This window comes from Hevea brasiliensis, chromosome 17, assembly GCF_030052815.1.
Source record: "Hevea brasiliensis isolate MT/VB/25A 57/8 chromosome 17, ASM3005281v1, whole genome shotgun sequence".
Classification (NCBI taxonomy): domain Eukaryota; kingdom Viridiplantae; phylum Streptophyta; class Magnoliopsida; order Malpighiales; family Euphorbiaceae; genus Hevea; species Hevea brasiliensis.
In genome coordinates, this window is record NC_079509.1 from 45,924,880 (window position 1) to 45,950,942 (window position 26,063).

At 34.1% G+C, this 26,063-nt stretch overlaps 1 protein-coding gene and 1 pseudogene across 1 annotated transcript; both read left to right on the forward strand.

Moving 5' to 3' along the window:
• Positions 1-4,510: 4,510 nt before the first annotated feature.
• On the forward strand, positions 4,511-5,379 carry LOC110632381 (putative glycine-rich cell wall structural protein 1). Its single transcript, XM_021780597.2, has one exon. The coding sequence runs from the start codon at positions 4,606-4,608 to the stop codon at positions 5,107-5,109; it is 504 nt and encodes a 167-aa protein (XP_021636289.2). The 5' UTR covers positions 4,511-4,605; the 3' UTR covers positions 5,110-5,379.
• Positions 5,380-7,673: 2,294 nt separating this feature from the next.
• Positions 7,674-8,030, forward strand: LOC110632383 (GPI-anchored hemophore cfmA-like; annotated as a pseudogene).
• The last annotated feature ends 18,033 nt before the right edge of the window (positions 8,031-26,063 follow it).

Below are 26,063 nucleotides of genomic sequence, written 5' to 3' on the forward strand. Positions count from 1 at the left end.
TTTATTTCTATTACTAATAACAAACATATTTATAATTTCTTCAAAAATTGGGGTGTTACAACTTTTTAACTAAAAAGTATTTCAAAAATAATTTTCATCTAAAATCATGTAAAATTTAGTTTAACTAGCCCATCATCATTAATCTTGATATCTAAGATCAAATTGAAAATTTTGAAATTTAAGACCCTACACTTGAGCCAACACACTCAATCAAATGAGAATTACATAGAAATAAAATGAAAATTTATATTGTAAGCTTCCCACTTGAATTTTACTTCCACTTCTTACTTTGTCTTTCTCTTGATTTGAAACAATTTAACATATGTGAAATTGAGGCCTACAAACTTAGTACAAACACTCTTCGAAACTATTAGTAACACATTAATTATTTATTATTAAGGCACCTAGGTCCAACAACAATAAATTTGAAATAATATAAAATGTCTAATTTCAACTACCAAAAATTGATTCAAGAATCTTCTTATACTACTACATTTTAGGGTTTCAATAATAGTTTTTTATAGCGAGTTTGAAATTGATCAAGCATTTAGTTTTATCAATTTAAAGATTAGGGTTAAATGTTTTTACATTTTCCCCATTCCATAAATGTGTCCAATCCTCCTATAGTCCTGCTATCAGCTCTACCATTAGCTTTACGCCTTTGCCCACTCTCTAGCTTCAATTCTTTTCCTCCCCCACTCTTTTGGCTTCTTAAACCTTGAAATGCAGTGGTAACACCGAGAAACTGAACTTAAACCAAGCTCAGCCTGCTCTGATATCATATTACTAAATTGGAAGGGTGAAGATGAATGAATGCGCTAAACGCAAGAGTCCATGAAGTATGAAGATTGACCTAACTTAGCAGATTAACCATTGCAAAAAGATTAGAACTAACCAATTAATTGGTTGGCCCTTGACCCTTATAACCCCTAAAACTTGAGGTCTCTTTTATATGTGGGACTATCGACACTCCTCTCTCTCTCTTCTCATTCATTGTTGGCTCAAGTTTACTTTCTTCTCTCTTTCTTTTACAATATATATTTTTCCTCTTTATAGTAATTATATTCAAGCATAATGAAATACGAATCAATTAATATAACTTTCAAAATATAAAATTGATTTATACATAATGACAATATCTAAAGACTAAATTGTATTTCTCTCCTTCATATTAGTTATACTATAAATTAATTGTATAAACTATCGAGATAAGTAACTTGTTTTCAATGCTATATATTTAACCATTAATTAGAATTATATTGATTAATTATTTTATTCATATTTTTTAATAATTTAATATTTTTGCATTAAGATATTAATAAATCTAAATATATTGAATTAATATCATAACATGTTAAATGAGTCATTTCAATATGTTAAAATGGGTGATATAAAATTAAATATTGTAACAAGTATTAAACGTACTATCATGTTGTGTTATCCATTTAAAAAATAAGTAGTACTTGTATTTTATTTTATTTTATTTTGTTTTAAAAAGTTTAGGGGTGTAGCAGGGTATCTCTATTCTAGAATTATATAGAGCCTACAAATCATTGAGAATTTACAGTAGAATTTTTTTCTTGGCGAAAATTTAGCAATTCATTCATAAGAATCATAATACAAGTATAAAATATTCTTTCTTATAAGAGAAAAACAAATATAAACATCGACAATTGATGCAAACTTCTATTTAGAGATAATTTTGGCTGAGGAGAATAATCTTCTATGTATTGACAAGTCCTTTTTCATTTTGGATAACAAAAGAAACTTTATGCAACAATGCCCTTTTAGGAAGTTACTACCTCTATAACCCATAGAAGATATTAAAGTACTAAACTTCAATAGAGCCTCAATAGAGCCATACTAATAAGCTCTATTGTTAGAAGATCATTACTTATACTTGAAGTTCTAAAGTTTTTAACCAAAAAAATTAATGATCTACACTGTATTTTAAACTACCAAAAGGCCCATCAAAACTGCAAGAAACAAAAACAAAAACAAAACCTACCAAGGGGTGATAGGACTCCCATTAATTAATGTACCAAAAGTAACACAAATAAAGAAATACCCTTTTGGTAGCAAAAATACAATGAAGAAGTCGATTATGAAAGAACCGAACTAAAAGAAACTAATGTTTTTAGGATTTTATGATAATGGAAAAAAAGGAAAACAAGATGAGCACTTAAACACAATAACACTAATTTTAGCTAATATGAGAAACTAAGGAACAAAATTGAAAATTTTATGGATTTTATGTTTTGCACAAAATAGCAACTGAAGAACAAAACAAAAAAACTAAGAACATAGAAACAACAGAAAATAACTTTGCAAGAAATCTTGATAAGATAACTCACTACAAGACTTCAAAGTAAAGGGAGGAAATTGAAATCCTTTTGATAAGTTGGAAACGCCACAAAAGAGTTCAATCACCAAGAAGACATCACTCTTAAAGAGATAAGTCTAGGGGTTTAATTCGCCACAAATATAAATTTGATAAGACCTGGATTAATAGCAACAATGCTGAAATTGTATTGCACTCATAAACTTCTTAACAATACATAGAAGAGGCCTATTTATAGGCTTGAGTTCCCCTATAATTTAGGAAGAAATAAACATAAACTAAATAGGAAATCCTAAACTAAGCAGGAAAACAAGCTAAAACTAAATATGAACTAAGTTATTATAAATCTGAAATTTAAATAATTAAAATAGGAATCAAAGAAGCTAATATTCCTAAAATAATTAAAGATAGATGAAATCTTCCAAGATAGTTGAATATCTTCCAAGATTGGATTTGGAGTTGACAAGTCAAAGACTAAAATTCATCCATATTTATTGCTGGTCAAAACCCATGAAGAAATATTTGATTATTAAAAATGCCAAGTTGACTCTTAACCCATATAGAAACATAAAATGCATAAAAAAAACATTGAAATCTCCTCAATGTGGACTTCCAAAAGTGAAGAAATAATATGGTATATAGACGCAACAAATTTTGAAGGACAAAGACCTAAATTTCATGCATTAAAAAGCCGACGCAAGAGAGCTCAATATACGCCCCCTTGATGTGCTCTATTTGGGCTTGGTCTTTTTAACCCCAAATAGACTTAATTTTTTTGCTCTAATTGAGCTCAGGAGTTTCTCATGTTTCCCCACCTTTCATATTTGTGATGAACATACTTTAAGGTTCTAAACTTGATAAAGAATTTTGTTTCTCTTAAGGCACATTAATAATGGGAGGGCCAGACTCCAATATTATGGAGAGAACCTTAGATCTGCTCTTAACAGATATAAATGTAATGAAACAAATCTAAATTTGCTCTGAATGATAACATATCTGACAATTTATTAAAAAAAAAAGTTAAAAAAAATCAATTTGAAGATAGCCGTGACCGCTTAAAAAGAAATTGAAATAAAATAATAATGATGAAGAAAAATTACAGTTGGATTTATTTATCGATGTAGATTATATTGTACACATATATGGATGTCAAATAAAAACAATCTTAGCCAATCTACCATTATGTGATATCAAAATTACTTTTTTTTTTTTTTGGAAGATATCAAAATTGTTTTTACAGATCTTATGGTCAAATATCAATAAGGCCGATATTTATAATTCATTAGACATCTACTAGTGGAAAAAGAAAGTATCAAGAAGGGTTTTAGAACAAGGATTTTATATTAACCGTAATGCATAATAGATTAAGAATTACATCTAACTAATAAAAAATCTAATTGAATCAATATCTTTAGGGTAATGTAAGAAGCTGCAAATTTAAATTTAATACCTCTTTTTTAATTCATATCTTCTGTTTGAAAGGAGAAATAGTTAAATAAAAAAAAATTTTAAAGCAAAATTTTTAAAAGTAAAGCTTTTCATATATTTAGTATTTACTTTTTTTCTAAATTATCAACTCTTTAATTTAATAAATTAAAAATAAAAATTTTTATTTTTTTTTAAACTTCTAAAAACTTTATTTCAAAAGATAACATATTCTCTTAAAAACATATTTAAAATTTTTAAATGTTAAAAAATTTTCTTACTGCTTCAAAAAACTTCCTAGGTTAAAGTATTTGAAAAGAAAGATTGAAGATCCAGGCAAAATGGCAACAAGTATCGATCATGAGGGAAAAGGAATAATGGAGATAATTGCAAGAGACACTACAAACTCGCTTCACATAATTATATCTAAAAATAAATAAATATTCAATATATTATTTGATGATGTGCCCACTTCTGTTGAAGAGGCAAAACGCAGTAAACTCGAATGGAAATTAATTAATTAATCATTCTCTACTCCACTACAGAAAATGGGTCGGCAATATTCATCAAACATAGACACATGTCCAAAATCACATTGGAGTAGCTATCTCAGCCACATATTCCTGCTTGCAAGCGGGTCTCCACCTCCACCTCAATCATATGTGCTCAACAGGTAGATTCCTCCACTATGCTTACAACAGTTCACACGTTAAACCTAAGAATCTACAAATATATATAGCTTATGTCTCTCTTTAGTCTCTCCAGCAGAAGTCTTGTAAGCTGATTTTCGTTGAAGAACGATACATATATTTCACATTTTGTGCCCTCTTGTCTCTCAAATGAAAATGGCTCTATTCAAGTCTCTAGCTTTTATCGCTTTGCTACTTGTCCTTTCAGCCATTGAATCTGAGAGTCGGACTGCAAGAAAGGATTTGGGTGTGGACCTTGGTGGCGTGGGAATTGGGGTTGGAGCCGGAGTAGGCCTGGGATTAGGGGGTAGTGGCAGTGGCTCAGGGGCAGGGGCTGGGGCTGGGTCTGGTTCAGGTTCTGGTTCCGGTTCCAGTTCTGAATCAAGTTCCTCCTCTTCGTCCAGGTCAAGTTCAAGTTCCGGAGGCTCCGGTGCGGGTTCTGAAGCAGGTTCATCTGCCGGCTCCTACGCCGGGTCTCGAGCTGGTTCAGGATCAGGTGGCAAACAAGGAGCAGGCTCAGGATCCGGCTCTGGACACGGTGAGGGATATGGCGAGGGTTCTGGCAGGGGAAGTGGCTCCGGAAACGGCGAAGGGTATGGTGAGGGCCGTGGCCATGGATCAGGATATGGCAGTGGCAGTGGCAGTGGCAATTAAATGAAAAAAAAAATTGCTATATTTAAATAAGTGTTTGACGCATTTTAGTTTTCTTCAAGACTATGAAAAGAGGGTTGGTCCAAGATTTCCTATTGCTTGTGTCCAAGCATGGCTGTTTTTCTTTTTATCCTCGACATGTTTCTGTGCGTGCGCGTGCGTCTCTTTTGCATGGCTGTGGCATTATATTTCAACCATTTGGATGCAAAGGAAATGCTGTAATAAAAAATAAAAAATACCATTTCTCAGTATGAAATTACTCTTTCTTGAGCATGCATGAGTACATATATCTTACTGCATATATATCAATTTTTGTTTTTCGCCGTTCATTTTTGCATATAAATTACCGTGAGATAAAGAATCCACAAGAAAGTTGAAGATACCGCCAATTAATTACATTCTCATTTAATTTTATACAAGAAAAAATTCCGATATAACTCCGGTGAACAATTTGACATACTTCAAGAACACTGCAAGATTAAAATTGGTTTGATGGCATATTTGAGCCCAAGCCCCAATATTTGTATAGAGAGATTATTAGAGTCATTTATAAGATGTTGGGTTAGGTGTTCTTTATTTGAACATGCAATGCATTACCCTTTTTTTTTTTTATTAAAATTGGTTGTAATTACTGGTCTCGAAGGATTATATGTTCTTTATTAGAACATAAATACCAAAGCTGCTTCCGTTTCTGAATCTTTATTAATCACCATCTTAATTATTTCATTGAGATAATCCTTATTCAGTTATAATGATTTTAAGAATTTTTCTTATCTAAATTCGGTCTGGACTCAAGACACATAAAAGCATTATTACAAATCTCATTCTCTCCTTAGAAGAAAAATCTAAGCTTGGAAGCATATTCTTCCAAATGCATCGACTAAGATCAGCATGATTAGTTACTATCTCAACATCTAAACTTGAGAATCATCACTAATTCTACTTCTTATGGTAGGAATATGTATTATAAGAGTAAAAGAAGAGTTCCAGCCATTTAAAATATAAGTTGGCAGCATTCCTGCGTGGTGGAATTGAAATTGGGATTAGCGAAAAATTCAATCCGACTATAGCATGTTAAATTAACACGCTATTGCTAATAAGTTAATTAATTAATAATATTGCATGCAGTTATTTTGAGGAGTAAAAACTTATAAATTTAGAACCTAATCAGAACTTAATAAAAATAATTAACTTTGCTAATGCATATGGAGTTATCATTGCGACAAAATAACTCTTGACAATAGTGCAGTACAGCTTTTCCTCCCAAAATTTATAATTGCTAATGCATATGGAGTTATGTTATAAGATGAATAAGGATTGATTGTATATGGCAGACAAGTGGGTTGGTTGAACATTATAATTATTTGGGATAAATTATTTGCATATAAAAAATGATATTACATAAAATATTTCTTGGTTTTTTTTTTTCCTGATCGATCAATTGTGCCTGATGATATTACAAGGAAATATACTTTTATCTTTAATCAAGAATACACCTTTTGAATATTTTCTTCTCAAAAAAAAAAAAGTTTGAATATTTTTAAAATTATAAATTTTAAATTCAAATTTAATTAGATTTTATCAATAAATAATATAAATAAAAATACTAATTATTTGACATTCAAATTGAGTTAAAACTAAATTTAAATTTAATTCAAATATTATATATGTAATTTGATTCAAATATTAAAAAAATTTTGACATTTAAATTTTATTAAAAATAAATTTAAAATTATAATCTAAATACAATTTTAATACTTCGGAAAAAAAAAAGATTTTAATATTATTAAATTAAAATTTATTGATATTTAAAATTAGTTAAACCTAAACAAAAATCACTTGCACCGATCAAAGCAAACTCTATGACTAGTTAACTACTCATGACCATGGAATGATAGCATCAATCCACATAAGGAGTCCCTAGTATGTATCCATGACCTATAACAAATCATGTTTCAATTCTTGAACATTCGAGTATCTTCCCGTTATATTATTTTGGATCATTAAACAAAGTTATCACGTTTATAATTAGGAAGCAAATTAAAGATTGATCCATTGATAAGATTGACCTATTTATCAATGAGCTTAGTTGAATCTGAATCTCAATGAGAACTAATTCTATAAAAAAAATTGATTTATTTATTTTCTTTCTGTTCCCCTCCCAACTTTTGATGACTAAAATATCTGTATATATAAAACCAAAATCAATCATACTCCACTATACACGGTTAGTGGGATTTTTGGGTCGGCATGCACGTTCCCTCTCTCATAATGTCGTGTCCAGCGTTTGAGACTGCAAACTCATCTCTTATGCAAAAACATTCTCAGCCTTCTCGCCCACGAAACTTTTATTTGTCAACCTAAAGTTCACATCACAATTTTCGATGATAAAGCAAAACCACATACCCACCCCCACCACTTCCTGCTACAGTCTACACGCCTACAAACTTCTTGTACGCACTATCTCTTTTACCATTATTACCAAGCCTGCTGCTCATCTCACCAAAATTAACTCTAATAATAAATACAGTCTCTCATAGCCATTGGTTAGTTGTTTGTCTTCACGAATGGCAAATTCCAAGTGCTTGGCAATTCTTATTTTATTTGTTTCAACCTTGGCTGTTAGTGAAAGCAGGGTTGCAAGAAAGGACCTCGGGCTAGACCTTGGAGGAGTAGGGGTTGGGTTGGGAGTCGGACTAGGCCTTGGCTGGGTGGTAGTGGATCAGGCTCAGGTGCAGGAGCGAGCTCAGGCTCTGGGTCGGGATCCAGTTCTAGCTCAAGTTCAAGCTCCAGTTCTTACTCTTCATCACGGTCTAATTCTGGGTCGGGTGGCTCAGGTGCTGGTTCAGAAGCAGGTTCTTCTTCTGGGTCTTATGCTGGTTCCAGGGCTGGGTCAGGGTCAGGAAACAGGCATTGAAAATGAGTGTGGCGGGTGTATGATTTTCTTGTGAACAAAAGTAAGTGCACCCACTAAAAGCACAAATAGTTAATCTCTGTGTGTGTGTTTTGATGAATATTCTATCCCCGTGTTTTTACTTTATCTTCTAACATTGTTTCTCACCATCTCCTCCCTTTATCTCTGCAATTATGTTAGCAGCAATTGTGAATCGAATTAGCATGATATAGCATAAACCTATTTGCTCATTAATTAACAAAAAGATAAAATGCGCATCACAATTCCACCGTTATATTCTAAACTTTCATTAAAAGAAAAATTCCTCTTTCAGATTGAAAGGATTAAATATCTTCATGGTTGAAAATAAAAATCAATGAGATAAAAAAAAATGGAAAAATAGAAGGAAATGGAGAGGATTTTGAAATATTTTTTATTTTAAACAATTCTTAGAAAAAAAAATTATATAAAATAAAAATCATACAAATCTAGATTTAAGAAAATGGTAAAAAGTTGAATTATGCCCCTCAACTTTTCATTGAAGACAAGCCCACTTTTAATTTTATGGCCAAATTAACCCTTCAATTTTTGAGTTAAGATCAAATAAACTCAACTTTTGAAAAGACAATAAATTGTCAAAAAAAATATTAATTTTATAATTTTAAATATTAAAAATTATTTATTATTTAAAAAAAAAAACCTAAAATCTAATTCTCACTTCGATTCATTTGACAAACCTAATATCATTCCCATTCCTTTTTTCCAATAAATTTTACAAACCAAAACTAAAATTCTCATTTTTCTTACCCAAATTCTCATTCTTCTTTTTTTTCTTTATAATTTTACAAAAGGATAATTTTAAGGAGCAATAATGTTGATTCACGGTTATACTTTTGTTCCTTTCTGCTTCAAATTCGTCCGTCTTTTTCTCCTAAATTTTCATGAAACTACCAATGTCCTCAATCCTATACTTGTATCCTTTATGGTAATGAGATAATTCTCCTTGAAATTCATCCATTTCTATTTCTTCTTCTTCTTCTTTATAATTTTCCTATTGTAACTTCTCAAAATTACCTTGTTTTGCACTTATAGCTGGATGGATAATTTTGATTTGATCCTTGAAAAATTGTTCTTGGGAATTCATCTCTCCCCTATTTTCTTCAAGTAGCAACTTAGTTCACTGTCTCATATTGCAAGTTTTTTTTTTCTAGTCTTGAGAAACTCCTCAACAAACAACCGTCCCTTTTTCTTGGCTTTCTCTCTTTTCTTTCCACCTAGGTTTCAAATCTTGACTTCTACTATATTTCAGGCAGCTTCCCTCTGTCCGTCTAGGCAAGGGGAGGCTGTCTGCTTCTTCTCTACCCGAAGTGTGGGTTCTCTCCTCCCCCCTGGGTGGATTGTAGATAATATTGGGTTTTGTGGGTAGCTGAGCAACATCATAGATGGACTTTTGGTGGCTGTCTTATTGAGCTTATGATATTCTCATGTCTCTTATTTCTTGTGGTTGGGTTATACTTTCTATAGGTTCACTGCATGGCTAGTTCTTCTTAGATCTAGTATGGGTTTGTCTTTTTGCATCTCTTTAACCATGGGTGTTAGGAGGACGTTTGAGCCTCGAGTGTTTTCTTCTATTTCAATGGTGTGAGAGAGTAGCAGTTGATGGGGGTTTCTCGTGGGGTCAATGCCGATACATGGCTGGCCCAGAAGGTGCAATTGGGATGCCAAAGAGCACCTCCATCTCTCCCTTTTTTGACCGTAATGGTTTGGCTGTCCTCTCCTACTGGTTCAAGGGCCTTGGGTTTTCTTCCTTATCTCCCGTTAGCAACTAGATCTTTCTCTAGCTCAAAGGTTTTGCTGCTCATTATGATGTTCTTATTGAATTGTTGGGATGAGCAGTAGTTGGCATGCTCTCCCTTGTCTTGCGCAATGAGGCATTCCTGTCCTTCATCAACTGTACGGTGCTAAGTTTCTTTGCAAGTCGGGCTGCACTTTTTTGTGTTAAGACTCGATTTTTTTAGGGTTTTAGGTGGTTTTAGTTTTGGACTTTAACCTTGGGTTTTACCGTTGGGCTTCATGTATGGGTCCTTTTGCTGGAGTTTTTTTCTTTTATATTTTTTGGGCCTTGAATCTTGTACTAAACTCTGCTTTGTTTAAGAGTTTAATGAATGAATTTCATCCTAAGAGAGAGAGAGAGAGAGAGAGAGAGAGAGAGAGAGAGAGACTAAGGACACTGCTAGAACTTCAAATGCTTTTGTTATTACTGTTTTCTCATTTTATAGGTTGTTTTCTTGAATTTTAATGAATTTATGATGTTATTATGAGTTTGTGAGGGAGGGTTCTGGGTTTTTATGGTCTGCAAGTAGTGTTCTTCATGTTCTTGATTTTTTTTATTTTTATTTTAATTAAAAAAGTAAGTAATTATTTATATTTTAAAAATTACAAAAAAAAATTATTAAGGCATGACTTATTTGGACTTAAATACAAAGTGGTGAGTTTATTTGACTCAAAAGTTAAAATTGAGCTTATTTGGCCCTCCATAAAAGGTTGAGAGGGTTATTTGGACTTTTTAGCTCTAGAAAACATTTCCTTTTGGAAAAATTATTATTTAATCTCTCTATTTTAATGAAATTAGCTATTTGGTCCTTTTTTTTTGAAAATTATACTATTTAATTCATTATTTTATTTATGTTAAACTTTGTAGTCCCACCATCAAATTTTCTATTAGTTAATTTTTAATACCAGTCAAATTACTATTTAATTCCTCTATTTTAGTGAAATTAATTAGTTAGTACTAATATTTAAAAAAAAAAAAAAAACAAAAGGCCTTTTTTGGCCTTTAAAGTATAGACTATAGTCATATAAGTACTTAAAATGTTTTAGGGTCCAAACATGCCCTTCAAATTTTAAAAAGATCAAATAAGTCATTCAGATTTTAAAAATAAATCAAATAAGCCCTTTTACAATTGGGACAAATAAGTCCATAACTTTTAAAAATATATCGAAAAAGATTAAACTATAATTTACCTCTAATATAGATCCAACCAAAGACGTGCATAAAGATCTTTTAGTGCATGGGTTTTCATCAGCAATTTTGTGTATCTGATTTGCAACATCCTGAAAAGTATATGCTGTATTTTATTACAGATTGATAAATTATTCCTTATCAAATGGTTCTTTGTTGAAGCCATTGAGAAGTTTCTTAAATCATTCGGCAAAAAATAACTTATCAATATACTATAGGATGCAACAGATATGCATCGGGATGTTGCAAAACAAATATGTAAAATCACTTATAAGGACTTTGTGCACTAGAAAATCTTTGTGCACAGCCTTGGCTGGATTTAAATTAGAGCCAAATTAAAATTCAATCTTTTATCTATTTTTAAAGGTTAAAGGGCTTATTTGTGCCCCATGGCTTATTTGATCTTTTTAAAAGTTAAAGGGATTAATTAGACCCTGAAACACTTTAAGGATTTATTTAACTATTTAGCATAACTTAAAGGGCCTAAATAGGTATTTTGCCTTTAAAAACATATTTCTTAATGAAAATGAAAATTTTGTTGTGTAGAGACTAAATCTGAATTTTTCTTTTAATTGTTTAAATATTTTTATTCAATTTCCTAGGCATCATTTTTGTGTTTTCTCTATTGAGAAATAAATTTCCTAGATTATCTCCATGATTACTAGGAGATCTTAGGAAACTGATTAACGTTATTGCACAAACAACTTATACCATTTTCAATCAAAAAATGAAAAACATAAAGAGAATAGGGTAGAAAGATGTTGGCACAAAGGGAAAAAAGGAGATGGAATAAAGGAGGGTAAGAGAGAAATAAAAGGGAGAGGATCAAGGCAATTTAGGTATAAAAGAAATAACCTGAGGGACTAAAGAGTTAAAAGAACCTAATTACAGGGACTAACTATTGTGTTTTTCAAAATACAGGGATCAACTCATTAATTTCATCAAAATAGAGGGACTAAATATTTGTTCAATTGGCATTGACTGATAAAAAATCTGACAAAGGGATTAAACAATTTAACAAACTAAAAGTAGCAGACCAAATTGTGTATTTTTTAGAAATAAAGATACAAAGTAGTTAGTTTCATTAAAATGCGAGGACTAAATAATAATTTTTCCTTTTTTGTTCAAAATAAAATTCAAATACCCAAAAATATTCTCTAATAAATCCTTACCTTTCAAAAAAGTCTCTGTCTTAATGATTAGTGTTAACTTTGCTAGTGGTGCCAAAATCTTTTATTTCACAAACCAAAATAGAGCCAAAATATTAAAACCCACAACATAAAAATTTCATAACCAAATGCAAGTGTCTTTGAGATGGAAAATTATAAAAATTTTCGATGCATATAAAATAGTGCATTGCATACATGCAAATATGTGGATTCTCTTTAGAATGTGGATATGAGCTTATTAATCCTATAATTTAAAGAAACATGTTATTGACAATAACAAAAAAGAAAGTAATCTTTAACAAAATGATGCGCCCAAAAGAACACAAGAAAAAAAAAAAGGATCATTTTGGTATCAAACTAATCCAAATCTATTTAGGATCCATGCCACACACACCCAAAATAGGAGTTTTTCATGCCCAAGGTTTAATTTTTGATATTCCATGCATAACTTGGTTTTGACTTGGTCAAATCCTTACAATTTGAGCAGCCATAGTATAACACTTTACAACACTTGGATTTGACTTTTTCACACTTAAAAGAACCCTAACAACCCCATTTTTCTTGCATATATGACAAATAGTGTCTTGGTCTACATAGACTTGGACTAGTCTCTTTTAAGCCCCATTTTTCCACACTTGGACTTGTTTCAAGTGTTAACCCCATTTAGACCTTGTCTTCTTAATATGCCAAGTTGTAACATCCCAAACATACCACATCGAGGCCATTTTGAGCTTTTCTAAGTAATTAGTACCCCAATTAGCATTCCTTGGACCATGAAAGTTTCATACCCATGATGAGGTGAATGATAATAGTTTTATACCCTTAGCACTTGAAACTTAATTCCTTTAATACAAAGAAAGAGGAAAAAAAATGTCGATGTTGGTAAAATTTTTCAAAAGGCCAACTATTTTAAATGTTTAACATACTTTTGGGAGTAAGATATGACATCTTAATAAGTTAAAATCATTTTTGGAATCTCATTTTAAAGGTCAAAATTTTTAAGATGCTAGTAAAAATAACAAACAATTTTTTAAAATTGGTCTTTTATGACTCTCTAGATAGTAGCCAAAGTAACATATTATTTTTTAAAGTACCTTGATAATTAAACTCTATTATCTAGACAAAAGTAAAACCAGCATATCATTTTTTAAATTAATCTATTACATATTCTTCAGTCTATCGAGATGTTTAGAGTTATGCAAAATGAAAAAATAATATTAAGTTTCTATTTTTTCCCTATATTCTTAATATTTATATAGATGACAAAGCTAGGAGAAATCTTGAAGAGATATGTGAGAGAGATGGGAGAAAGATAGGTAAGAACTTTAAGAGAAGAGAGAGAGAGAGAGAGAGAGAGAGAGAGAGAGAAGGAGAGAGATTGTAGAGAGATTTGAGAGAGCCATTGGTAGCGAAAAGGAAGAGACTAGTAAAGAGCTTTTAGAGATGCTAGGAAATTAGGCAAAAATTGGAGAGACATGTGATGAGAGAGGTCATTGTGGGAGTTGGGGAATTTTATAGAGAATTTGTGCTTTTAGAGTCTACTTTTTTAATGTGTTCACAAATCTATAGAAATAGACACTTTGAGTATCAACTTAATAACTTTATTTTGAATTTTTGTAATTTTTGGGTCCATGCAAAAAGCCTTTTCAGGAAGCTTTAAAAACCAAACAAAGTTGACACTTTCAATGTTAACTTTGTTGTTCTAGATAGGGAGCCTTCATGCGTTACTTCCATTTTAAATTTTTTACTTTTTCAATTCATTTTGGCTTATTGTCAAACTGTTGAAGATAAGTCCAACAGTCATAATGTAAGCTTGATCTTTCACAAATTTTTATCCTGATTTGAGAAATAATTTTCTCTAAACCCTAATTTAAGAATTTTGTTTTTTTTAACACTAGTTTCGAGAAAAAGAGCCCACCACTTCCTACCCTACCTTTATAGAGATATAAAAAGTGGCTTTAATGTGTATTTATATTTCATCATTATGGTCAAATATTATTAAAGCAAATATGTGTTAGAATCAAAATCTTTCTTAATGCTATCAAGTCTTAATCATAAGACAAATTCAATGATGGAGATAATAGCAAGAGACACAACGAACTAGCTTCACATAATTATAGCTAAAAACATAAATATTTAATATATTTTTTGGTAATGACACAAAGAATTGTAGAGTACCCACTTCTTTCAAGAGGCAAAACACAGCACATTGAAAAAGAAGTTAATTAACTAATCATGCACCACTCCCAAAAATGGGTCAATAACATCCATCAAACATAGACACATATGCAATACCACATTGTAATAGCTATCTTAGCCACAAATTCTTGCCTTACAAAATCCAAAATATTTTTTTATAAGCAATAGCAAAATTTTATTAAAAATAAATTAGAAAAAAAAACATACCTTGAAACACTCAACTAAACCCTAGGCAGCAAGCCTCCCCTAGAAAACCAACATAATTAAAATAAGGAAATGGTTAAAGGATCAATTTGACCCATAATAAATGTGGATCAATGGGGATAGTAAGGTCATTTTATGCAAAAAAATTAAATCACTTTACTAGAATGCCCTTTTGATTATTTCCATGAAAGAATGTAGAAATTTAAATTTTAAATTATGAATTGTGTCTGCTATAATTTTTTTTTTAGGTTAACTAGTAGAAATTTCATTAAGAAAGAGACGATATTACATCTGCTTGAATACAAGAAAAGATTTCAAGAGGACATTCCTCGATCCAAACCACTTCATCAGATGAAAGAAAAGAAAATTTGGCAAGAGTATGTGTAGCCTTATTGCAACAGCAAGGAGCAAAGGACCAAGAACATTGCCAAAACATCTTGCTATACACCAAAAAATCTGCTAGAACTAATCCCAATTCAGACTGAAAAGATACCTCCATCTACAATTTTTCAATTACATACTTACAATCACATTCAACAATAATGGAAGTAAAAGATAATTATCTAGATAGGCGTAACCCAAAAGGAACCGTAAAAGCCTTCGAAGTGTAAGAGTTCCATTTCCCTTAGGCTTGTTTATAGGCACAAGCTACTGCCATACTAGCATCATCCCGAAAAACAATTCCAAGACCAACTAACCCAGGCGCAGCCACTTCAGCATCAATTTTCACTTTACCAAGCCAACTACAAGAGGTGTCCAATGTTGTGGGACTGGCACAGAGTCTATACCAATACCACAATCACTATCCTATTGATGAGCAATCACATATTTAGACACCACGAAAGAACCAATAGATACCACTCATGAAATACTGAATGGCAAAGACTAAAAAATAAATTTATTCCTTAAAAACCAAATATTGTAGCATATCAAACCAACACGAACCAATTTTGGACATGAGAGAATATCAAAGAGACCTAGTAGCCATAATTTAAAAGAAACCCACTAACCATGGGCAATGAACAAGATCTCTATACCTCCTTAACAAATGGGCAATCTCGATAAAGATGAAGAATAGATTCATGTGCATCACAAAAATAGTGGCCAGGAGAAACATAATCTAAATGACAATGCAAAACTTCTTTAGTTGGCAAAATGTGTAGAATAGCCTGCCAAAGAAAATTAAGAACCTTAGGTGGAGTTTTAAGCTTCCAAAGTAATTTCCAAATTTGTAGAGAGTCCCCCAAAAAAGAATTCAAAATAATGCCCTATCGCAACATTTTCAACACCACCCTAAACCCAATTTTCATAACATATTCACCATTAGAATGGAAGTGTCACAATAAACTATCCATCCTATCAATTGAACTTCATGGAATACTATAAATATGACCAATACCAACTGCGAGGAACACTAATTCAATAAATCCTGATACACCTATATCATATACATATTTTTAGGCACAATTATATTGCATTTCATAGCATATAGGTAGTTAATCATATGCATTTTAGTTAGTTTCATTAATTTTTGTTAAAATAGTTGATCTCTACTTAATTTATGTTTTTTTGTATCTTTTTTGGTGTCCTAAAGGAAATCCAAGGTATAGGAGCAAATTAAACAAGTTTGGAAAGAAGAAAAAGCAGGGAAAATTGCTACACCAAAGTACACGGGTCGTGTAAACATAGCCATGTGTAATGGCCCGGCCCACTAGTGATATTGTCCGCTCTGGGCCGAAGCCCTCACGGTTTTAAAACGCGTCACTAGGGGTTACGAACCACCAACTTATAAACCCAGCATCTCTCCCGTGTTTTGCCGATATGGGATTTGCCTAGGGTGTTACAATCCACCCCCCTTATGTGACTCAGCGTCCTCGCTGAGGTTTGCCCCACCATCGTTCAAGGTTACACGCGGAGCGGCTCTGATACCACAAATGTAATGGCCCGGCCCACTAGTGATATTGTCGGTTCTGGGCCGAAGCCCTCACTGTTTTAAAACGCGTCACTAGGGGTTACGAACCACCAACTTATAAACCCAGCATCTCTCCCGTGTTTTGCCGATATGGGATTTGCCTAGGGTGTTACACCATGACTCGTGTAACCTTCTGCCCGAGGAAAATTAAAGAAGTCATAAGAAAGCCTCAGTACACGGGCCATGTAAATCACCTCATGTACTATCCAAGGACCTGTGTAACCTTCTGGTCATCAAAGCCTAAAAAATTAAAGGAAAGGAGGCAGTACACGGGCCGTATAACTTGACTTATGTAAACTTTTACACACCGTGTAACATTTTGCCTCCCATCCAAAAAGAAGTCAGATGCAGTCTAGAGACTTACATGCCCCTGGGTTGTGTAGTGCTACATGGGTCGTGTACTATGCAATAACCAGTTTTCTAATTCTATTATAGCTCCAGTTTTTGCATGCCAAGCAGACTTCTACTGCATTTGAGACTCTAAAACATAACTCTAGGACACCTAATATAAATACCAACAGACAGAAAACAAGAGGGAAAGCTTTGATAAAATACTTCCAATTTAGCTTAGCAACCCGAGTTTTCGAGCCATCTAAAGAAGAATTGCATTAGCACCAACAAGGAGATCTCTCAGCCAAAGTTCCACAAGTCTAAAGCCGCAGAATCTTTCTCTGGGTTCTTTTATTTTAATTCTTCATATTGGTTTTATGTTATTTTACTTTAATTACATTATGTTTATTAAACTCACCATGAATGAGTAGTTCCCTTAATTCTCAAATTAGAAGAGGAGTGTAACACCCTAGGCAAATCCCACATCGACAAAACAAGGGAGAGATGCTGGGTTTATAAGTTGGTGGTTCGTAACTCCTAGTGATGCGTTTTAAAACCGTGAGGGCTTTGGCCTAGAGCGAACAATATCACTAGTGGGCCGGGCCATTACATTTGTGGTATCAGAGCCGCTCCTCGTGCAACCTTGAACGATGGTGGGGCAAACCTCAGCGAGGACGCTGAGTCCCATAAGGGGGGTGGATTGTAACACCCTAGGCAAATCCCACATCGACAAAACACGGGAGAGATGCTGGGTTTATAAGTTGGTGGTTCGTAACTCCTAGTGACGCATTTTAAAACCGTGAGGGCTTCGGCCTAGAGCGGACAATATCACTAGTGGGCCGGGCCATTACAAATAGCACTCTTAATTTATGTTATGGATATACGTTAAGTTTTATTTAATGGAATTTAGTTTTGTGCTTTAATTCAATATTTTGTGTTCTTAATGCATGCTATGTGTTGGTATCCACCTAGATATGATCTAAGATACTAATTGAAAAACTGAAAGGTGAATATTAGTATTAAAAAATTAGAATTTTGAACCTAAAAAAATCTAACCTAGAGATAGGCTAATAACCTTTGTGGAATTTCATAATTAATTAAAGATCTTAAAGGGTTTTAATTAAGATTGATCACTACGAAAATAGGGTTTTGATTAATTAAAACACACCTTAGATGTTTTGAGAGAGGATCTAGGATACTTCAGGATTAATTTCCATCAAAGTGACAACATTCAATACATTGAATGAGCAAGGTTAAAACCATAACAGGGTTAAAGTATGAAATCTTAATTCCAGAATTGTTTACTTCATAGAATTCTTTAAATTCTCAGTTTTATTTTCTTTTGCTTTCAAATATTCTCAGTAGTAGTTTAGATACAACTCGTTCATAAGTTTTGGTAGTTTAAACAGTTAAAATTGCTATCTAACTTAGTACTTATGCCTATAAATACTCGTGGGAATGATACTCTACTCATCACTTTATTACTTGTTAGCGATCGGTGCACTTGCGGGGTTGTAAAACCAATAAATAAGTTTTTAGTGCCGTTGCCAGGGAATTTTAGGAATATTAAGCGATAGGCAATTTAGCTGATTTAAATATTTATTTTTATTGTTTTAGATTAATTTAATTTTTATCTTTTTGTTTCTTTTTCAAGTGCTAAATTTCATTTATGATCAGAACAACTAAACCTAAAAAAGAATTGCTTGAATTGGATCCTCAAATAGATAAGACTCTAAGAACTAGTAGGAGAGAGAGAAGAAACCAAGAACCAAAACTAAAACCAGAACCAAAACCTAAAATTCTTGAAGCTCTAGTCATGGCCAACAACAACAACAAGCTAAGACCCTTGAGGGACTATGGAGTTCTAACTATCTAAGAATTCTAATCTAGTGTTACTAGGCCTACAGTTGAGGCCAATAATTTTGACCTCAAGCATGGCTCCAAATGATTTAGCAAACGCAATTTAGAGGCTCAACTATAGAAGATCCGCACTATCATCTTTCTTACTTTGTGTGACACTTTTAAGATGAATGGGGTTTCTGATCAAGCTATTAAACTCCGAGCATTTCCTTTCTCGCTACGAGATAAGGCAAAAAAGTGCTTACTTTCTTAACCAGCTAGAACATTCACCACCTGAGAGGATCTTTCACAAGCCTTCCTAGCAAGGTACTTCCCACCTGTGAAGACTGCAAACTAAGGTTGGAGCTGAATACTTTCAGAGAAAGGGAAGGAGAATCGCTCTATGATGCATGGCAAAGATACAAGGACCTACAAAGGGAATGTCTACACTATGGCATAGAAGACTGGCTCCTTGTTCAAAATTTTTATAATGGACTGCTACCATCCACAAGGAGTACAATTGATTCAACAGTAGGAGGAGACCTCATGGAGAAAACAGTGACTGAAGCTTTGGAACTACTGGAAAGGGTTGCCTATCGCAACTTTTGAATAGTCAAATGAGAGGGGAGATGTAAGAAGAGCAGCAGGGGTCCTGGAATTAGATGCCCTTAGCATGATTAATGCCCAGTTTAACCAACTCACAAAAAAACTTGACAGAATGCAGGCCAATGTAGTGTGGTCAAGCAACTGGCATAGTGATAACTGTGGGGAAGGTCATGTAACTTTAGAATACAGCCATTACAGTGAACCTTCCATAGAGCAGCTAAACTATGTGAACAATAAAGGGAACTTCAACTAGAGATAGGTCAATAATCCATATTCAAATACTTTATAACCCTTAATGGAGGAACTACCCTAATTTCTCATGGTCTAATTCACAGAATCAGAAAAATCAGCCAACAAACAAACAGCAGAGATAGAGGCCACCACCACCTGATTTTCAAATTAGAGGCCAAAATTTAGTGCAGCTACCATCACCTCAACCCCAATAGCCAGAATCCAAATTGACCATGGAATCCATAATGGAAAGCTTTTTGACAGCACAATAATAGCAAAATGAGATAATCAAGTAATTAGCTTCTAGAGTGGACCAGTTGGCTAACCATAATAAGATATTTGAAAATCAGATTGCCTAACAAGCTGGTTCCTCAAATAAACAGATCGAGAAATTACTAAGTCAACCAGAGATGAACCCCAAAGAATATTGCAAGGTAGTTGCATTGAGGAGTGGGAGGATATTATAAGAGCAAAAACTAGAAGAAAAACAAAAGCAAAAAGAAGAAACTTCTAGAAATTCTAATAGCCAAACATAAGAGGAAGAGAAGCAAGCTAAAGAAGACAAAGAAGAGAAAGAAAGAAAGAAAAAGAAATTACCATAACCTTACCAGCCCCCTCTACCTTTTTTTCAAAGGTTTCAGAAAGCTAAATTAGACTAGTTTAGAAAATTTTTGGAAGTTTTGCAGAAACTTTACATAAATATTCCTTTTACAGAAGCACTATCTCAAATGCCATCCTATGCAAAACTTTTAAAGGAATTTCTTTCCAAGAAAAAAAGGTTAAAGGATTATGAGACTATTGCTTTAACAAAGGAATGTAGTGCCATCCTATAAAACAAGCTGCCTCCAAAGCTAAAAGATCCTGAAAGCTTCTCCATACCATGCCTCATTGGTAATATGAACATAGACAATGCCCTCTGTGATCTTAGAACTAGTGTGAGCCTAATGCCCCTATCCATATGTCAAAAGCTAAATGTTGGAGAACTAAGACCAACTATTAGCTCATTATAATTGGCAGATAGATCTGTTAAATATCCAATTTGTATCTTGGAGAACATCCCTATCAGGGTAGGAAAATTCTTTATTCCTGCAGACTTTGTAGTCTTAAAGATAGAAAAAGATGTTCAAATTCCCATAATATTAGGAAGACCTTTCTTAGCAATGGCCGGAGCTATTATAGATGTCAAAAATGGGAGGTTAACTCTTAAAGTGGGAGATGAAGAAGTGAAATTCAACCTGTTTAGAGTAATGAAGCAAAAATCTGAATCTGATGAATTGTTAAAGGTTGATATCATAGACAAGCTTGTAGAGGAGGAATTTCAAAAGAGATATCCTGAGGACCCTCTTGAAGCTTGCATAGTGCACAGCCACATAGTATAGGATGAAAATAAAGAAATTACAGCCTATGCACAATCTTTGGAGGCTAGCCCACCTTTACCTTTAGCTCAAGCACTACTAATAGAAGAGCTGTAGAAAGAACAACCCAAAAGTAAGTCATTAGAAGAGAAAAAGCAGGTAAAACTAAAACCTCTGCCTTCTACTTTAAGGTACACATTCTTGGATTCTAACTCCAAATATCTTGTTATTTTGAATGCTAGCTTGAATAATGTAGAAGAGAAAAAACTATTAAGGAAGCTTAAGACCCATAACAAGACTATAGGGTACTCTATAGAAGACCTAAAAGAGATTAGTCCTTCCATTTGTATGCACAGAATACCTATGAAAAATACAGCAGACCTACCATTGAACACCAAAGGAGACTGAACCCTAATATGAAAGAAGTAGTTAAAAAGGAAATTTTGAAACTATTAGATACAGGTATTATATACCCAATCTCTGATAGTAAATGGGTCAGTCCAGTACATATAGTGCCTAAAAAAGATCGGACAATTGTTGTAAAAAATGAAAAGAATGAGCTGATCCCCATTAGAGTAGTCACTGGTTGGCGTATTTGTATTGATTATAGAAAATTAAATAATGCCACCAGGAAAGAACACTTTCCTCTTCCATTTATAAATCAAACATTAGAAAGACTAGCAAAACATTTTTATTTTTGCTATCTAGATGGGCATTCTAGATTTTTTCAAATCCTCATTCACCCTGAGGACTAGGAAAAGACCACATTCACTTGGCCTTATATTACTTTTTCATATAGGAGAATGCTTTTTGGTCTTTGTAATGCTTCTGCTACTTTTTAAATATGCATGATAGCTATTTTTTCTTATTATATTGAAAATATAATGGAAGTTTTTATGGACGATTTCTCTGTTTATGGAACCTTTTTTAATGAGTGTCTAGCTAACCTGTCCAAAGTGCTGCAAATATGTGAGGAATCAAACCTAATTTTAAATTAGGAAAAATGCCACTTCTTGGTAAGAGAGGGTATTGCCCGTGGTCATCTGGTGTCAAAAAGAGGAATAGAGGTGAACAAGGCAAAGATTGAAATAACTGAGTGTGAAGCTTTTTAGAACATGCAGGCTTTTACAAAAGATTCATCAGGGATTTCTCCAAAATAGCTAAGCCTTTAACTAACTTGTTAAATCAAAATGTTCCTTTTGACTTTGATGAAAGTTGCCTTGTTGCATTTAACAGGATAAAGGAACTATTAATTTATGCACCAAGTATGTAACCACCTGATTGGGAGCTACCATTTGAGGTAATGTGTAATGGCCAGGCCCACTAGCTAGTATTGTCTGCTTTTGCCTAGCCCATACTAGGCCTCATGGAAAGGTCCCTTAGGCAAATCCCACATCGATAAAGCACGAGAGAGATCCTGGACTTATATTGGGTGGTCTTGGAATACTGGTTAGTGCACTTTTAGGTGTAAAAGCCAAGGTCCCTTAGGCAAATCCCACATCAGCAAAGCATGAGAGAGATCCTGGACTTAAATTGGGTGGTCTTGGAATACTGGCTAGCATGCTTTTGGATGTAAAAGCCCAAGGGACAAAACTGTGAGGCCTAGTATGGGCTGGGCCAAAGCGGACAATACTAGCCAGTGGGCTGGGCCGTTATAATTGGTATCAGAGCACTCCGCGTGACCTCTTAAGCGATGGTGGGGTAAACCTTAGCTAGGACACTTAGTCCCAAAAGGGGGGGGGAGAAAGGTCCCTTAGGCAAATCCCACATTGGTAAAGCACGAGAGAGATCCTGGACTTAAATTGGGTGGCCTTGGAATACTGGTTAGCACACTTTTGGGTGTAAAAGCCCAAGGGACAAATCTGTGAGGCCTAGTATGGGCTGGGCCAAAGTGAATAATACTAGCTAGTAGGCCGGGCCGTTACATAATGTGCAATTCAAGTGATTATGCAGTAGGGGTAGTACTTGGACAATGAAAGGACAAGAAGGTTTATGCCATCCGCTATGCTAGCAAGACACTTGATGATGCACAGGTCAATTATGCAACCATAGAAAAGGAACTCCTATCAATAGTGTTTGCAATTGACAAATTTAGGTCTTACCTGATTGGACCCAAAGTTATTATATACACAGACCATGCTGCTATCTGATACCTCTTGAATAAGAAGGAAGCAAAACCAAGGCTAATTCGGTGGATTTTACTTCTGTAAGAATTTGACCTTAAAATCAAAGACACAAAAGGAACCAAAAATGTGGTAACTGACCACTTCTCAGGGCTCAAGCAGGAAGACATAGGGGATAACTTTGAAAATTTGCCAATTGACAATTCCTTTCCAGATGAGCATCTGTTAGTAATTTCTCAAGCTCCATGATATGCTGATATTGTTAACTATCTTGTGTGCAGGGTTTTGCCACCTAACATGTCCTACCAACAGAAAAAGAAATTTCTACATGATGTAAGGGACTATGCCTAGGAAGAACCTCTGTTATTTAAGAGATGTTATGATAGGCTTATAAGAAGATGCATACCAGAGGAGGAAATAGAGAGTATACTACAGCATTGCCACTTATCACCTTATTGGGGACACTTTAGCATAATAAGGATAGTAGCCAAGATCTCATAAGCAGGATTCTACTAGCCCAACTTATTTAAAGATGTGAGAAACTTTGTACTGACATGCAATAAGTGCCAAAGAACTATAAATATTTTAAGAAGGAATGAGATGCCACTGCATGGTATACTTGAAGTTGAGCTGTTTGGTGTTTGGGGTATAGACTTTATGCTCCCATTCCCATCTTCGTTTGGCAATAAGTACATCCTGGTTGGTGTGGAGTATGTATCAAAATGGGTAGAAGTAATAACTACACCAATAAATGAATCTAGAGTAGTGGTCAAGTTCCTCAAAAAGTACATCTTCACAAGATGTGGCACACCAAGGGCAATCATTAGTGATGGAGGAAGTCACTTCTGCATTCAGCAGTTCAAAACACTATTAAAGAAATACAGAGTGACACATAAAGTGGCAACACCTTACCACCCTAAAACATGTGGTCAGGTGGAAGTTTTAAATAGGGAACTGAAGGGGATCCTTGAGAAAATAGTACATCACTCAAGGAATGACTAGTCCTTGAAATTAGATGATGCATTATGGGCCTACGGCACTGCCTTCAAGACTCTAATTGGAATAATCCCTTTTTCTCTTAGTTTACGGGAAATCATGCTACCTACCCATCGAGCTTAAACACAAGGCTTATTAGGCAATCCAAACCCTGAATTTTGATTTGTAAGCTGCTAGAGAAAAGAGACTTTTATAGCTTAACGAATTAGGGGAGATCAGGCAAGATGCCTATGAAAACACAAAAATTTTCAAGGACAGAACCAAAAGTTGGCATGACAAGCACATAACTAGAAGAAAAATCAAGGAAGGAGACTTTGTCTTACTCTTAACTCAAGATTGAAGCTATTCCCAGGAACGCTAAGGTTAAGATGGTCTGGACCCTTCAAGGTTACATAAGTCTTCTCACATAAAGTAGTAAAAGTATGGAGTGAGACCTCAGACACCTTCAAGGTCAATGGGTAAAGACTAGAGCCATACTTCTCAAGGGAACCAATTGAGAAAGGATTCATACAATCCTACAGCAACCCTCCAGCACAGCCATGAAGCAAAAGGAACAGTCAAGCTGAAGACTATAAACAAGCGCTCCTTGGAAAGCAACCCAAGACTTTTACTTTTCTTTATAGTTAATCTTTTTTTTTTTTTTCATCTTACCATTATTTCTAGTTTTGTTAGGCACCCACTCTTCAAATTTGAACATATTGATAGAAGCAAGGAGAGAAAGGAATCATCAAGTCCAAACCACATAAGAGAGGAAATCACAAAATCGAGGAAGTATTTTTATTGCTAACTTCTATGTGCATCTCATTTATATACTTAGAAACATGTTAGCATCCATCCTTGAAAAGATAGGAAGAGAAGGCACTTTAAAGTACATAAGAAAATCTGGACCAAAAAGTTACATGGGTCTGACTCGTGTAGTGTTACATGCCCCGTATAACATATTGGACCTAGAAATTCACACACATAGACACTTCAAAAGGTTACACAGAGAGCCCCATGTGAAGCCACATGACCTATGTAACTGAAAAAGGTGAAAGAAGGAATGGGACATGTCGCAAGGGATTTTGCGGTCGCCTGGACGATCACTCACCGAAGTGGGAAAAAGTGAGGAGTCGCCACCTTAGTTTTGAGGGAAACTAAAGAAAACCATTTGAGAAGTTAAATTAAAAATGAAACCACTTCAAAACAGAGATTCTAAGTTCGGGGTCCGTAAACGGGTGGGGAAGGTGTTAGGCACCCCACCTCGTCCCTTAATAAGGGTAAGTAGATTTAATTCTGCGTCCTTTATAAATTAGTTAGGAGGGCTTAGGCGGCAATGTTAATCCTTTTGGTAGAAGGAATATTTGATTTTTCACTAAATTTGGATCACCCAGATACATAAGTAAATGAGACAACCTCAGTGAACGGGTGTGAGAATCGGATAAGAACTCTCCTCCGATCTCTTTTAAGTTATTTATTAAAGTTTTGAGGGGAGACCGGATAAGAACCCTCCTCCGATCTTTTTTAGAGTTATTTATTAATGTTTTGAGTTGAGACCGGATAAGAACTCTCCTCCGATCCCTATTTAATGTTTATTAAAATTTTGAAGGGAGACCGGATAAGAACCCTCCTCCGATCTCTTTTAGAGTTATTTATTAATGTTTTGAGTTGAGACCGGATAAGAACTCTCCTCTGATCCCTATTTAATGTTTATCAAAATTTTGAAGGGAGACCGAATAAGAACCCTCCTCCGATCTCCTTTAAGAGTTGATTTAAAACTTTTAGGCAAGAATAGGATAAGGACTCTTCCGACCTCTTCTATTTTGACGGGACTCGGACAAAGACTTTTCCGACCTTTAAAAATTTAACCACAGCTACGGGTCCTAGGAACCTAAAACTAAGAATTCTGGCATTCAAAAATGCTGGGGATAAGGTTTCTGGATACCCTGTGGCTGAACAGGGAACACCAGACTTGATTCACTGACCTTTTCATGTAGTCATTTTACCAATATCTATTAACATCTGATCTATTCTGTTAT